The sequence below is a fragment of the Lipotes vexillifer genome, unplaced genomic scaffold, assembly GCF_000442215.2.
Source record: "Lipotes vexillifer unplaced genomic scaffold, Lipotes_vexillifer_v1.1 scaffold182, whole genome shotgun sequence".
NCBI lineage: Eukaryota > Metazoa > Chordata > Mammalia > Artiodactyla > Lipotidae > Lipotes > Lipotes vexillifer.
In genome coordinates, this window is record NW_006798798.1 from 4,905,420 (window position 1) to 4,917,776 (window position 12,357).

The 12,357-nt window shown below is 52.7% G+C and overlaps 1 protein-coding gene across 2 annotated transcripts in view; it reads left to right on the forward strand.

Annotated features, from left to right (window-relative positions):
* Window positions 1–762: 762 nt before the first annotated feature.
* The window catches only part of GPI (glucose-6-phosphate isomerase), a 25,809-nt gene continuing 14,214 nt past the window's right edge, over window positions 763–12,357 (forward strand). The window contains exons 1-8 of one of the 2 annotated variants that reach the window (XM_007470960.1): window positions 763–1,019; window positions 1,994–2,084; window positions 2,422–2,490; window positions 3,926–4,045; window positions 9,296–9,379; window positions 9,516–9,662; window positions 10,474–10,545; window positions 11,231–11,275. In XM_007470960.1, coding sequence (XP_007471022.1) covers window positions 898–1,019; window positions 1,994–2,084; window positions 2,422–2,490; window positions 3,926–4,045; window positions 9,296–9,379; window positions 9,516–9,662; window positions 10,474–10,545; window positions 11,231–11,275 — 750 coding nt within the window. In that variant the 5' untranslated portion in view covers window positions 763–897. The remainder of the gene's footprint in view (window positions 1,020–1,993; window positions 2,085–2,421; window positions 2,491–3,925; window positions 4,046–9,295; window positions 9,380–9,515; window positions 9,663–10,473; window positions 10,546–11,230; window positions 11,276–12,357) is intronic. The other variant, XM_007470961.1, reaches the window with a different exon arrangement.

Here is a 12,357-nt window from a genome sequence, read left to right on the forward strand (position 1 = left end):
ATTCCTGGCCTGCATTAATTGCTGTAGCGTCCTGTCTGTTGTCCTTACTTTCATGCCTACTGAACTGTTGGTCTGATCCGTTGTAAAACACGCCCGATGATGTCCCTCCTTTGCTTAAGCCTTTCAATGGCTTCCCATCTCTCTCGGAATAAAAACCAAAGTCCTCACGATGACTTACTGCCTTCCTTCCCTCTGTGACCTCATCTTCTATCACTCTCCCCTCATTCACTCCCCTCCGGCCACACTTGCCTCTTGCTGTTGCTGAAACATTTAAGCATGCTCTCCTCGGGAATTTTGCAGTTGCTCTTCCCTTTGCCTGAACACTTCTCCCCCAGACAGCCAGTTGGCTTGCTTCCTCACCTCCTTCAGGCTTTTGCTCAAATGTCACCTGAGTGAGTTTTGCCTTGACCATTCTATTCAGAATTGCAACCCGTATTCCCAGCACCCTTTCCAGCTTTCCTTATCTCACTAGCACTTACCAGCATCTGATATGCCATATATTTTACTTGTCACCTACATAGCCGCAGCACCTGTAACACTGGTGTTGGAAGGAGTTGGGTTAAGTGGGTGAATGAACGAACTAATGAAGCAGGCCGGGGCTCTGCCTCTGTTCCTCAGTCACTTCCAGGCAGAGGTCAGCAGAGCAGCAGCCCAAGAGGCCGCCGGTGGCAAGGTGAGAAGAGCTGAGGCCCCCGAGCCTCGGCTGCGGACCAGGTTGCCCCTCGGGCGCGGACCGCAGAGAGGCGGGCGGGGGCGGGGGCGGGGACTGGGCGGAGCGGAGCCGGGGGCCTGCGCCTTAAAGCTCGCTGCGCTCGCCGGTCTTCCGCCTGCCGCGCGCCACCCGCCCAGCTTCCTCCTCCGTCCTTGTCCCAGTCCGTGTTCTCTGCTGCGCTCGCCATGGCCGCGCTCACCCAGAACCCGCAGTTCAAGAAGCTGCAGGCATGGTACCACGAGCACGGCTCCGACCTCAACTTGCGCCGCCTTTTCGAAGGAGACAAGGACCGCTTTAACCACTTCAGGTGCGCGCGCGGGGCCAGGGGCGGGGCGCGGACGTGCCGGACCCGGAGGCAGCGCGCGGGGTCCGGCTGTGCAGGGCCTGGGCCGGGAGGGCTGGGCGGCGGTCCCCGGGGGCCCCCGGCTACGGATCTGGGCGCAGGCCCAGGCCGCGCTTCGTCCTTGACGCCTCCTTGAAGCAGGTTTCCGGGTGCTCGCCGGAGGTCTCGGCGCCCCGGCAGCTTCGTCAAGAGGATTGGGCCTCTCTGCCGCTTCCCCTCCACGGGGACATTTCTCTCCCCTCCCCCTCCACCAATCCCTGCCGTTTGAAGCAGGCCGTCCCTCCGCGGTTGTGAGCAAGGGCCCTCGCCGACGCAGCAGGCTCAGAAGGGCTGCCCCCTTCCACTCGGTCCTGGCCGAGAGTGCGCTCGGGACCTTCTGCAGGGTGCGCTCAGGGTGGGACCGGCCCGGGGGATTTGCGGGGAGCCGCGATGGAAGGGTGGAGAGGTGGGGCCGTGATTCCTGCCCAGGAGGCTAGGTCCGGAGACCCATGAACGACCAGGAAGGGAGAAAATCTTGGGGGTCGGGAATGGTCACTGGCACAGGGGTTCGGGAGGGGAGGTCTGTGGCTCCAGACTGGAAGCCCCTGATGGCCAGCCCTGTCATCTGGGTCCTTCCCTGAGTAAGTTGAGTCGCAGAGTGGAAGCTCTGGGAGGGAATTGTCACTCTCTGGCCTAGGCAGGGGCAGTGCACCCAGCTTTGTCTTCTCATCCCCCAGCTCAGTTTTAGCTGAGGAAAGACTCCTCACCAGGGGTCTGCATCTTGCCCTGTGCTGCTGCTGCAGGTCAGCTTGGGGGGCGGACAGGTGACAGACGACACCACTGTGCTGGCCAGCTGAGGCTTGTTTGGATTTGGCACAGGGAGGATTTTTTTTTTGGAAGCATCTCTGATCAGGGATCAGGCTGGGGTGTGGTCAGCCGCTTCTGCCATCTTTCTGCAGCTTGAACCTCAACACCAACCATGGGCATATTCTGTTGGATTACTCCAAGAACCTTGTGACGGAGGCTGTGATGCAGATGCTGGTGGACCTGGTAATGTTCTGCTTGGGGAGGCTTGACCCGTGACCCATGGTGTTGTGGACGAGCTGGGCTACTGGCGTCCTCAGGTCCTTGAGCATCTTTACTTCCCCCTCTTAGTGGATCTCAGTAGTTGCCCCTGTGCCCCTGCCCCTGGCTCAGGTTCTGACCGGCATCCCAGGGGACTCAGTGCCTGATGTCTGAGCAGACCCTTCCCAGGCAGTGGGGGAGGGCACCAGTCTGCAGCCATTTGTCAGTCCCACCGGGGGCTGCACCAAGCCTTGTGCTTGGGGCCTTGGACTCCTGGTGGCCAACGTGGGTGGGACCAGGCCTCACTGTATTCTCTTCTCAGGCCAAGTCCAGGGGTGTGGAGGCTGCCCGGGAACGCATGTTCAATGGTGAGAAGATCAACTTCACCGAGGTGAGCAGGCAGACTCCGTATATCCTCCACAGCCTCTTCCTTCCTTTTGGGGTTCGTCTGACTGTTAGCAGCATCACCCTGTGTCCATACCCCTCCTCTTAGGCAATGCTTTTGCTTAACCAGGGGCCTGAAGGCCTATTTCCTCAAGCAAGTTGCACAGCCTTGGGGTGTGTCTTCCCCAAGACTGCAGTCTAGGTCTGGTGAGCATGGAATGGCTCCCGGTGTCTGCCTGGGGGCAGCATCTCTCAAGGCTGCAGGGAGAGGGCTTCTCAAGGCATGCTCAGAGAAGTTAACTCTGATCCTTGCTACAGGTTTTGTTAGTGAAAAGAAGACTCATGGCAAAATCAACCTCCTCAGTGGGAGGAGTCAACAGGAAGCTGTGGCAAGGCCAGGCCTTGGCTACCCTGTGCCTGAATCGCTGTGGAACCCTGTAGGCATAAGAATCACTGAGCACTCAGAGTGTCATCCTCATGATGTTACTATCCTCGTTTTACACATGAGGAACCTGTAACTCAGAGGTCAAGTCACTTATCCAGTGTTATTCTGTAAGTGGCAGAGCCACTATTCACACACCCCTGTCTTTCACTGCTGGGCTAGGCTGAGAGACTGCAATCAAGGAGGGCTTCCTGGAGTGGTGCATTTGTCTACAGAATGTGGCACAGGAGTGAGGTTGGGTGGGGTGAAGGCAGGGTGGCATGAAGCCCTCCACCTTAGTGAGCCTCTCCCTGCGTTGGAGTCCTGAGGTCATCCCTTCCTGTCCCCCTGGAATCTCAGACCTGTTTCTTTCAAGGACTCATCTGCTGCCTCCAGCTTGATGGGACTGTTGCTCTCACTTGATAAGGCCAGCTGCCTGGAGCCTATCACAGACTAAGGGTCTGGTTTGGTTTCCAGTAGTGGGTGTGATGGGATGCTTGATGAGGGAAGCTTGAGTTGCCTGTTTTGCTCCACATCCAAAGGGCCAGGGACACTTTTCAAAAGGTGCCAACAAACACCGTGTACTTTCACCAGAAAGATGAGACTGGGCTTCATGAGCCTTGGTTCTCTGTAGCCATTCATTGCTTGTCTCTGATCTGTGTTGTCACCAGTATGCCTTTGCTCATTCTGTTCAGCTTTCCTTGACTTTTCACGCCCTGAACACCTGTGGGTCGTTGGGGCCTGTCCCAGGCCTGTTCCGGTCTCCCTCCCCTTGCGACCGTCTGCAGCACGTAAGGGAGCAGCACACGCCTTGCCTTCCCTCTAGGACCTGGAGTGGCCCCTATTTGCATGAGCACACAGTGGGTTTTGAGTATGAGACCATGGTACTAGCAGACCTTAGGGCCTGCGTGTCCAGTGGATAAAGGGCTGAGCTGACTCTTGGGGCCACACTACATCATGCCCAGCTGGGAGTGTGGCTGCCCTGGGGTGGAGGCCTTCACGCGCTGACTCTCGCCCCCAGGATCGCGCAGTGCTGCATGTGGCCCTTCGGAACCGGTCAAACACACCCATTTTGGTGGATGGCAAGGATGTGATGCCAGAGGTCAACAGGGTCCTGGAGAAGATAAAGTCTTTCTGCCAGGTAAGCAGCTGCTGGGCTGGACTTCCCCTTGGCCATGTGTGTGCTTGTATTTGGGAATCTGGGGATCCTGATGGGCCGCCCTTCCACGTTCCTTGGAGAGGACCCCAGCCCTCAGTGCAGCCTGAGGTGGCGGTGGTCTCTGTGACAGCTAGCCGTGGAGCCTCTGCTAAGGCAGGAATTTCCCTGACCCTGTTCTCAGGGAACCCACCACTGGCAGCAGTAGAGCAGCCTCCTTCCTGAGCTCTAACACCTGTGGGCTCACGGTGACAATCTGGCCAGGACAGAGTTCTGAAAAGAAAAGTGAGGCCCCTGAGGGATGGGATAGTCGGGGAGAGACTTGCTTTTTCTAACCTCTTTAGTCATGTGCCCTTATTGCCTAGTCTAGAACTAGACGAGATTTAAAATGGAAAATTTTCTTGACCACACCCCAGCCAACTCTCCAGAGGCAGCTTTTATAATGTTTACTGTAAATCTTCCAAAAGTTTCCTATGCATGTACTAGCATGTCTGTCGTCTCTTCTTTGAAACACGTGCACACGTGTACACACACATGCAGCTTGTCCCTGTGTCAGCATTAATGCACACAACTGTGCTTCCTTTTCCTGTGTGGGGGTGTAGGGGTTGCCTCAGAGACCAGCTAGAGATTTCCCCACATCACCTGCCATTGCCTCAGTGTCTACCCCACGGTGATTCTGCAAGAGTTGGTGGATGTCCTCAAGCCTGGAGTACAAGGGTGATGTCTGTGGGCTGGACGATTTGTGTGGCCGTGTGCATGTCTGTACGTGTGGGTTATGCATGTCTGTACGTGTGCTCTGGGAGTGATAATCTAGGCTCTAGTCAGCTGGTCCCTGAGAGCAGTGTCCCCCACGTGTGGCTGGTCATCTTCAGACCTGAAACGGCAGGAGGTGATCTGGGCATCCATCCTAGAGGCTAGGCAGGCAAGTGAGTGGGACTTTGCAGGGTGAGGAAGGCTTGGGATCCTGATGAGAATCTGGATTCCAGAATGTCCCTTAAGAGTGGTTGGTGTTTGTGATGGGCTTTGGATGGGATGTAGGGTTGGGCATTTCCAGACATCTGCTGTAAGTGGCAGAACTGATGTGTCTCGGAAGCATGGTGCTCTGTTTGGTCAGCCCTTGTGTGCTCGGGCATGCCATGTGGAGAGCGTGTGGCACTGGTTGTCTGGGAAGCTGTTTCCAGGAAAGCCCTCCCTTATAGCTGGCTGCTGGATACCTGACTCAGACTGATGAGCTATTTATAGTTCAAAACAGCTGCTGAATAGCAGCAATTCCATGGTAAGGAACATTCCCCATGGCTGTGCTCTCAGACGTTCGCCAAGATTGGGTGAGGATGTTCACCATGACCTTGATTGTCATGGCAAAAACCAAAAACAGCCTGACCTCATTTATCAGAGGACTGACCAGTAAAGTCAGTGTATGTTCATAAACTGTAGTCCTGGGTGCCATTAGGAATTAGGGAGCTACAGTTGCATTGACCTGCTCTGCTGTTCAGGATATACTGTGAAGTTGAAAAAGGAAGTTGCAGAACTGGTGTGTCTTTGTAAGACCCTGTATCTGGTTAAATAAAGGGTATATGTAGTAATAGTAAAGGTACACAGGGCTTCCCTGGTGGCGCGGTGGTTGAGAGTCCGCCTGCTGATGCAGAGGACACGGGTTCGTGCCCTGGTCCGGGAAGATCCCACATGCCGTGGAGCGGCTGGGCCCCGTGAGCCATGGCCGCTGAGCCTGCGTGTCCAGAGCCTGTGCTCTGCAATGGGAGAGGCCGCGGCAGTGAGAGGCCCGCGTACCGCAAAAAAAATTAAAAAGATACACAAAGTTTTCCCTCTAGGATGCTTTATTATAACAAAACTCATGGTGAGATTGATTGTTGAAAAGCTGAGCAACTTATTTTCTTTCTGTATTGATGGAAAATTGCTCATGGCAGGTGATTACTTTATTATCTAAAAGAAATAAAGTTACTGGGTCTTACTGGTTTTGGGAAAGCCATGTATACTAGTTTCCTATCGGTGCGTAACAAATAACTCCAGAATTGAGCAGCTGAAAACAGCAGTCAGTGTTTCTGTTGACTGGTTCTGGCTCAGGTCTCATAAGGTTGTAGTCAAGATGTTGGCCCAAGGTTACATTCATCTGAAGGCTTGATGGGGGATGGAGGATCTGCAATCAAGATGGCTTACTAGCAATTAGTGCTGACATTTGGGAGGCTTTAGTTCCTTACCTTGTGGACCTCTCTACAGGTTGAATGTCCTCATGACAAGGTAGCTGATTTTTCCCAGAGTGACTGATCCAAGGGAGAGCAAGGCAGAGTGCCTCAACATCTTTTAATACCTTGAGGTAGCATCAGAAGTTACTCTTTCATTTCTGTAATAGCCTGTTGGTTGTACAGGTCAGTTCTGATCAAAGTGGGAAGGGACTGCACAAGGACATGAATGCAGTGCTAAGAGGTGAGGATAGCTGGGAACCATCTTAGAATTTGGTTATCATAGTCTGCCTACTGGCTCCCAGTGATTCATCATGTTCCTTCCACATGCAAAATACCCTGTTCTCTTTCTCTTAAGTCCATATGCCATTACCATATCAGCTAAAAGTGAAGAACCTCATAATCTAAATTAGGTACAGATATATCTGTATTTTCTTTAATACAACTGAAATATAGTTCCTTTTGATCTGAAGATATGTGAATTAGGTAGACAAGTTATTTATCCCCTACACACCCAACATACAATGGTGAGATAGGCATAGGATAACTGTTACAGGATAATTCCTTTTCAAAAAGGAAGGAAAGTGGAAGGCACACAGGAAACACTGGTCCAAAGCAGTTCTGAAATTGAGCAGGGCACATGTTGGCAATTGCTTGGTTAGGACTCAAGGCCTAGGAATTGTTCCTCAAGGCTTTTGGCTTTGCCCTTAGTCATCCTTTTTACATGAAAGGTAGTCTGTGTTTGTAATTGCCTAGTTTTTTCAGCCTGCTTACTGCCTATAGAAATGTAGGTTTTTAAAGATCTCTTTTCTGGGACTTCCCTGGCGATTCAGAAGTTAAGACTCTGCACTTCCAATGCAGGAGTGTGCAGGTTCAATCCCTGGTTGGGGAACTAAGATCACATATATACACGCCACAGCCTAAAACGTAAAAAATATTAAAGATCTCTTTTCCTTTTATTTTTATTATTATTATTTTTTTGGTCATGCTGTGTGGCATGTGGAATCTTAGTTCCCAGACCAGGGATCAAACCTGCGCCTTCCTGTATTGGAAGTGCGAGTCTTAACCACTGGACCACCAGGGAGGTCCCAGAGATCTCTTTTCCTTTTGTAATATCTCTGTCACTTTCAGTCCAAGCTGGTAGTGTTTCTGACAATTCAGTTATCTTAAAAACTTTGTGGGTCTCCTGTGAAGCTTACTGGGGGTGGGGGGTTCACTCCATTAGACAAAAGCTATACCCACAAATTTTTTCAAGATAAGTCCTTTCCTACAATTGCTTCTAAGACCACAGAGACAGTACTTTTAAGCTTTTTGGAAGCCTTACCTTCAGCCAAAATGTTCTCTGTGTTACCACCTTAGTTCTTTCTGAGGTCTTAACAAAGGATTTTACAGCTACATTCTCTGCTTTACCTTTTGAAGCTTTTCTTACAGTGCCCCGGATTTGAACTTTGCCGAAGATCCATCTCCTAATTTTAGCATCAGTTATTTTCTGGAGAGGCTGGGAATTTTCAAATCCAACGATTCCTGGCTTCTTTTTGTTTAAAAGTTCTTCATTAAGCTTTTTTCTCACCTCTTGTATTTTATTGTAAGCAGTAAGAAGCCAGGTAGTTCCTATAACACAGCCTGAAAATCTCTATAGTTAGATCATCCAGATCATAATAGATACATCTTTTACTTTCCCCATTAATGCAGGAAACAGTGTTATTAAATTTTCTTTCACTATATAACAAGGGTTCTTTTTCCTACAATTTTCAGTAGTGTTTTCTTCCCACTTCTTTAGATCTATACCAGCAGCCCCCTCGAGGACCATTAAACCTCTGCTAACAGTCTCTTCCAATGTTTTTTAGGCTTTCACTAACTCTCCTCAAGGCTCTTTTAGCTTTTACCCATATTTTTATTTTGTTATTTTGAAAAAATACTTATTTATTTATTTTGGCTCTGCCGGATCTTAGTTGCGGCACATGGGATCTTTTTAGTTGCGGCATGCAGGATCTTAGTTGTGACATGCGGACTCTTGGTTGCAGCATGCATGTGGGATCTAGTTCACCAACCAGGGATTGAACCTGGGCCCCCTGCACTGGGAGCACGGAGTCTTACCCATTGGACCAGGGAAGTCCCTACCCATATTTTTAGATTTTTGTTATGGTAATACTCTACTTGTGGTACCAAAGTCTGCATTAGTTATTTATCATTATATAACAAATTCCACCAAAACTTGGCTTAAAATAGCAGTAAACATTTACTATCTCACACAGTTTCTATGGATCAGAAATTCAGGCTTAACTGGTTGGTCTTGGTTTGGGGGTCTCTCTTGAGGCTGTACTCAAGATGTCGGCCAGGGCTGTAGTTATCTGAAGGTTTGCTGGGTTCTCGAGGATTCTCTTCCAAGGCAGTTCCTATTCATGGATGGTGAGTTGGCATTGGCTGTTGGAAGAAGGCCTCTGTTCCTCACCACACTGGCTTCTTCATACAACTGAGTCTTCTCATAACATAGTAGATGGCTTCCCCATGAGTGAGCTATCCAAGAGAGCAAGGCAGAAGCTGCATGGTCTTTCCTGACCCAGCTTCTGAAGTCACACTCCATCATTTCTGCAGTGTCCTAATGGGTGCATAGTGAGCCCTGTACAGCGTGGGGGACCCTGTAGGGATGTGAATACTGGGAGGCAAGGATCCCTGGGGTCCATGTGGAGCTTGGCTGCATGTCTGTCATTTCTGTCCCTGGCACAGACCAGTCACAGTAGTTGACATTTCACATCTCTTGGCCTCTGTCATGTTAGGTTCTGCTGAAAGTTCGCTCTTGTTTTGCAGATTCTGACAATGTTGCTGTGAGGTGGGGATGTCACCCCGCTTACTAATGATGAGAAAAAGGGTCTAGTTGGGGCTGAGTGTGGCAAGGATGTGACACTGTGTCTCAGTAGGCCTCTGATAGGGCCTGGAAGTCGGGACTGAGGTGTAAGGATACAGAAGTAATGATGCATTTGAGCAGCAGTTTATACTCAGGGGTCTGGGCTGATTACATCTCCCTGCTCTGTGCCAGCGTGTCCGGAGTGGTGAATGGAAGGGGTACTCAGGCAAGTCCATCACGGATGTCATCAACATCGGCATCGGCGGCTCTGACCTGGTAAGGAGGGGGCTGCCTTGGGATGGGGGAGGAGGGGTCCCATCCAGGGCCTTGGTTTCTCCAGAGATGGGACCTGGCTGTTCTCACCTCTCGTGGGCCCTGGAATCTTGTTTTCTGATGCTGCGTCTCCCCACAGGGACCCCTCATGGTGACTGAAGCCCTCAAGCCATACTCTTCAGAAGGTCCCCGGGTCTGGTTTGTCTCCAACATCGATGGGACCCACATTGCCAAAACACTGGCCACCCTGAAGCCTGAGTCCTCCCTGTTCATCATCGCCTCCAAGGTACGGCCCTCAGACCCGGCCTGACTCCCAGCCCTGTGTGTGTTGGGGTGCGGCGGGGTGGATGCTTTGCCACTGCCCTGGACTCTGGACCCTCCCAGCTGCTCTGAATGAGCCATGCTTTGTGGATCAGGTGGGCACAGCTGCCCTCAGACTGTTCCTTATCTGGTGGCAAGAACAGTTTACCTAATGAAAGCCTGAACTGGTCCGTATGAGCCTTCATCTTAGGCCCACCCACTCACTTCACTGAATGTGTGCTCAGCCTGGGACCGTTCCCATCTTTCTCAGAGATCTGTCTCTAATGTCTGCTCCTTTCTGATCCCAGAGCCATGCCCAGATAATGTAAGCATTTTGTTTTTTGTCATCTATGCCCTGTTTACTCGTATCCATGCACATTAAATATTAAGAATTCCATCTGAGTTCTGGGATACAGCCTAGTGTGGGCTGAAGGGAGCCCCAGATGTGTCCACAGCTGCTCTCCTGGAGGATGCTCTGGCCTTTGACCTGTGGTGGGGTGGCGGGGGCGGAGGGTGGGCTCTGGGCAGGTGGAGGTGTAGCTCTTCCTAGCGTTTCCCCTTTGTCTGTGAAGTCCTGGAATCACAGGATGACGTTGCTACTTCCAGGCCCCTGCCCCAGACACAGTCACTGATCGTGGCTTTGTGGACACGTGGGTGGAGGTGATGGGGAGTGAGTCACACCTGCATGCACTGCGTCGTGTGGTAAATGGGCACCCACACGGCCTCCGCTGCTGAGCTCTGGCTCTGGGCCCTACCGACCTTGGCTGGGGACCGACTCCTGTACTCTCTGCCTGCAGACCTTCACCACCCAGGAGACCATCACCAACGCAGAGACAGCAAAGGAGTGGTTTCTCCTGTCGGCCAAGGATGTGAGTGCTGGGTGGGCAGTGGGCAGTGGGCAGTGTGTGGGCTGGGAAGGGCAGGGTGGGCCTGCCCATCAGCCTGCGTGGCCACGCTTAGCCCTGTAGCCCTATTTCCCCTGAAGCTGGCAGCAGGAGGCAACCTTTCTGGTTAAGATATTTGGCTTTGGGACTTACCTGATGGTCCAGTGGGTAAGGCTCCGTGCTCCCAATGCGTGGGGCCCCGGTTCGATCCCTGGTCAGGGAACTATATCCCGCACGCGTGCCGCAACGAAGATCCTGCGTGTTGCAACTAAGACCCCGTGCAGCCAAAATAAATAAATATTAAAAAAAAAAAAAAAGATATTTGGCTTTGCCAGCCCAGACAAGCCAAATGTGGCAGACCCTGCTCTAACTGCTGAGGGCCCTTTCCTTAAGGCCACTGGCCCTATGGAATCCTCTCTACCCCTGGCTCCTCCAGCTTTACAGGGGAGACACCCTGGGCCTTGTGTGCCTGCGAGGTAGGCTGGGCTGCCTGGCCTCTGACCCTCTGTCCTCTCCGTCTTGACATGGGGCTCCTCCGACAGCCTCCGAACCGAGGACTGGGAGCAGTGCGTACCCCCCTCCGGGGCCTTGGTTCCTCCAGAGATGGGAGGGTTACAGCCCCTGGGGGGCCCCTGGGTGGGTGTGGTGTGACTTGGCTATTCTCTTGCAGCCTTCCGCAGTCTCGAAGCACTTTGTTGCCCTGTCTACCAACACTGTAAGTGCCCATGAGGGTCCCCATTACTACCACCCTGGGAGGGCCCAGGCCAGCTCAGGGCCATGGCCTTTCCGAATACATCAGCTGAGGTGTGTTTCTCGGGTTCAGGGGTCTTGGCTCAGCTGGTGGGGTAGAAGGGTTGGTTGCCTGTGAGGGATGTGAGTTGCAAACCATCCTTACCTTTTCTGCAAGGCAGACACACCTCTGCTGCTTCAGCAAGGGGCTTGCAGTCAGTGGGATTACATTAACCCCACCCACCTCCCGGGCCTGGCTAATGGCCACAACATTCCACACATGTGACCTCCCCTGGCCTCTGCCACTGGCCTCTCCCCAGATGGGATATGCTGGGTACGGGTGGGGGATGCATCCCATTTCTCACATAAGGACGTTAAGCCCCAATGAAGGGATGTGACTTGTCACCCAGTGATTGCATGAGTCAGTGATGCCGGGATTAGAACACGGGACTAGAACATGGTTACCCACCTGCCAGTTCCTCCTGGCCCCAGGTTGTGCAAGGTAGGCTTGGGGGCGTGTCAGCGGGCAGGGCAGGGCTGTGCTGCAGCGGTCTCGCGAGGAAGGCAGACCTGGCTAAGCACTTGCTGTGTGGTGGGCTTTGTGCTGGGCAGTCTGAGCTGGGACCACACCCGGGTCCTCCTGACTCCACTCCTTCCGTGTCACCTCCACCCCCACCCATGCCTGCAGTGCTGACTTGCCTGTGGGGGGAGACAGAAGGACATCTTAAGGCTGACCAACCACAGTGCCACTGTCCACCTCCTGGGGGTAGAGCTCAGACTGGTCAGTGGGGCGTCTCCTGTGGGGTCTTGGCAAGGGTTGCTGACCCTGTCTGCCCAGGGGATAGAATAGGATCGCTCATGCCCTGAAGGTTTCCTGGGGTGCGGTCACCATCCCAGTATTGGAAGGGCTGGGCAGGTGTCCGGGCTGTATGTTTCCTGGCCTGGGAGGTTGCCCCTGCCTGTGCTCAGTTGTTTCCCAGAGGTCCCAGGGGGTCTGGTCCGTGAGGTGGTCTTACAGAACAGTGTGTGGGCCAAGTCCTCAGGGTGGGTGTGCAGCCCCTTTCAGCA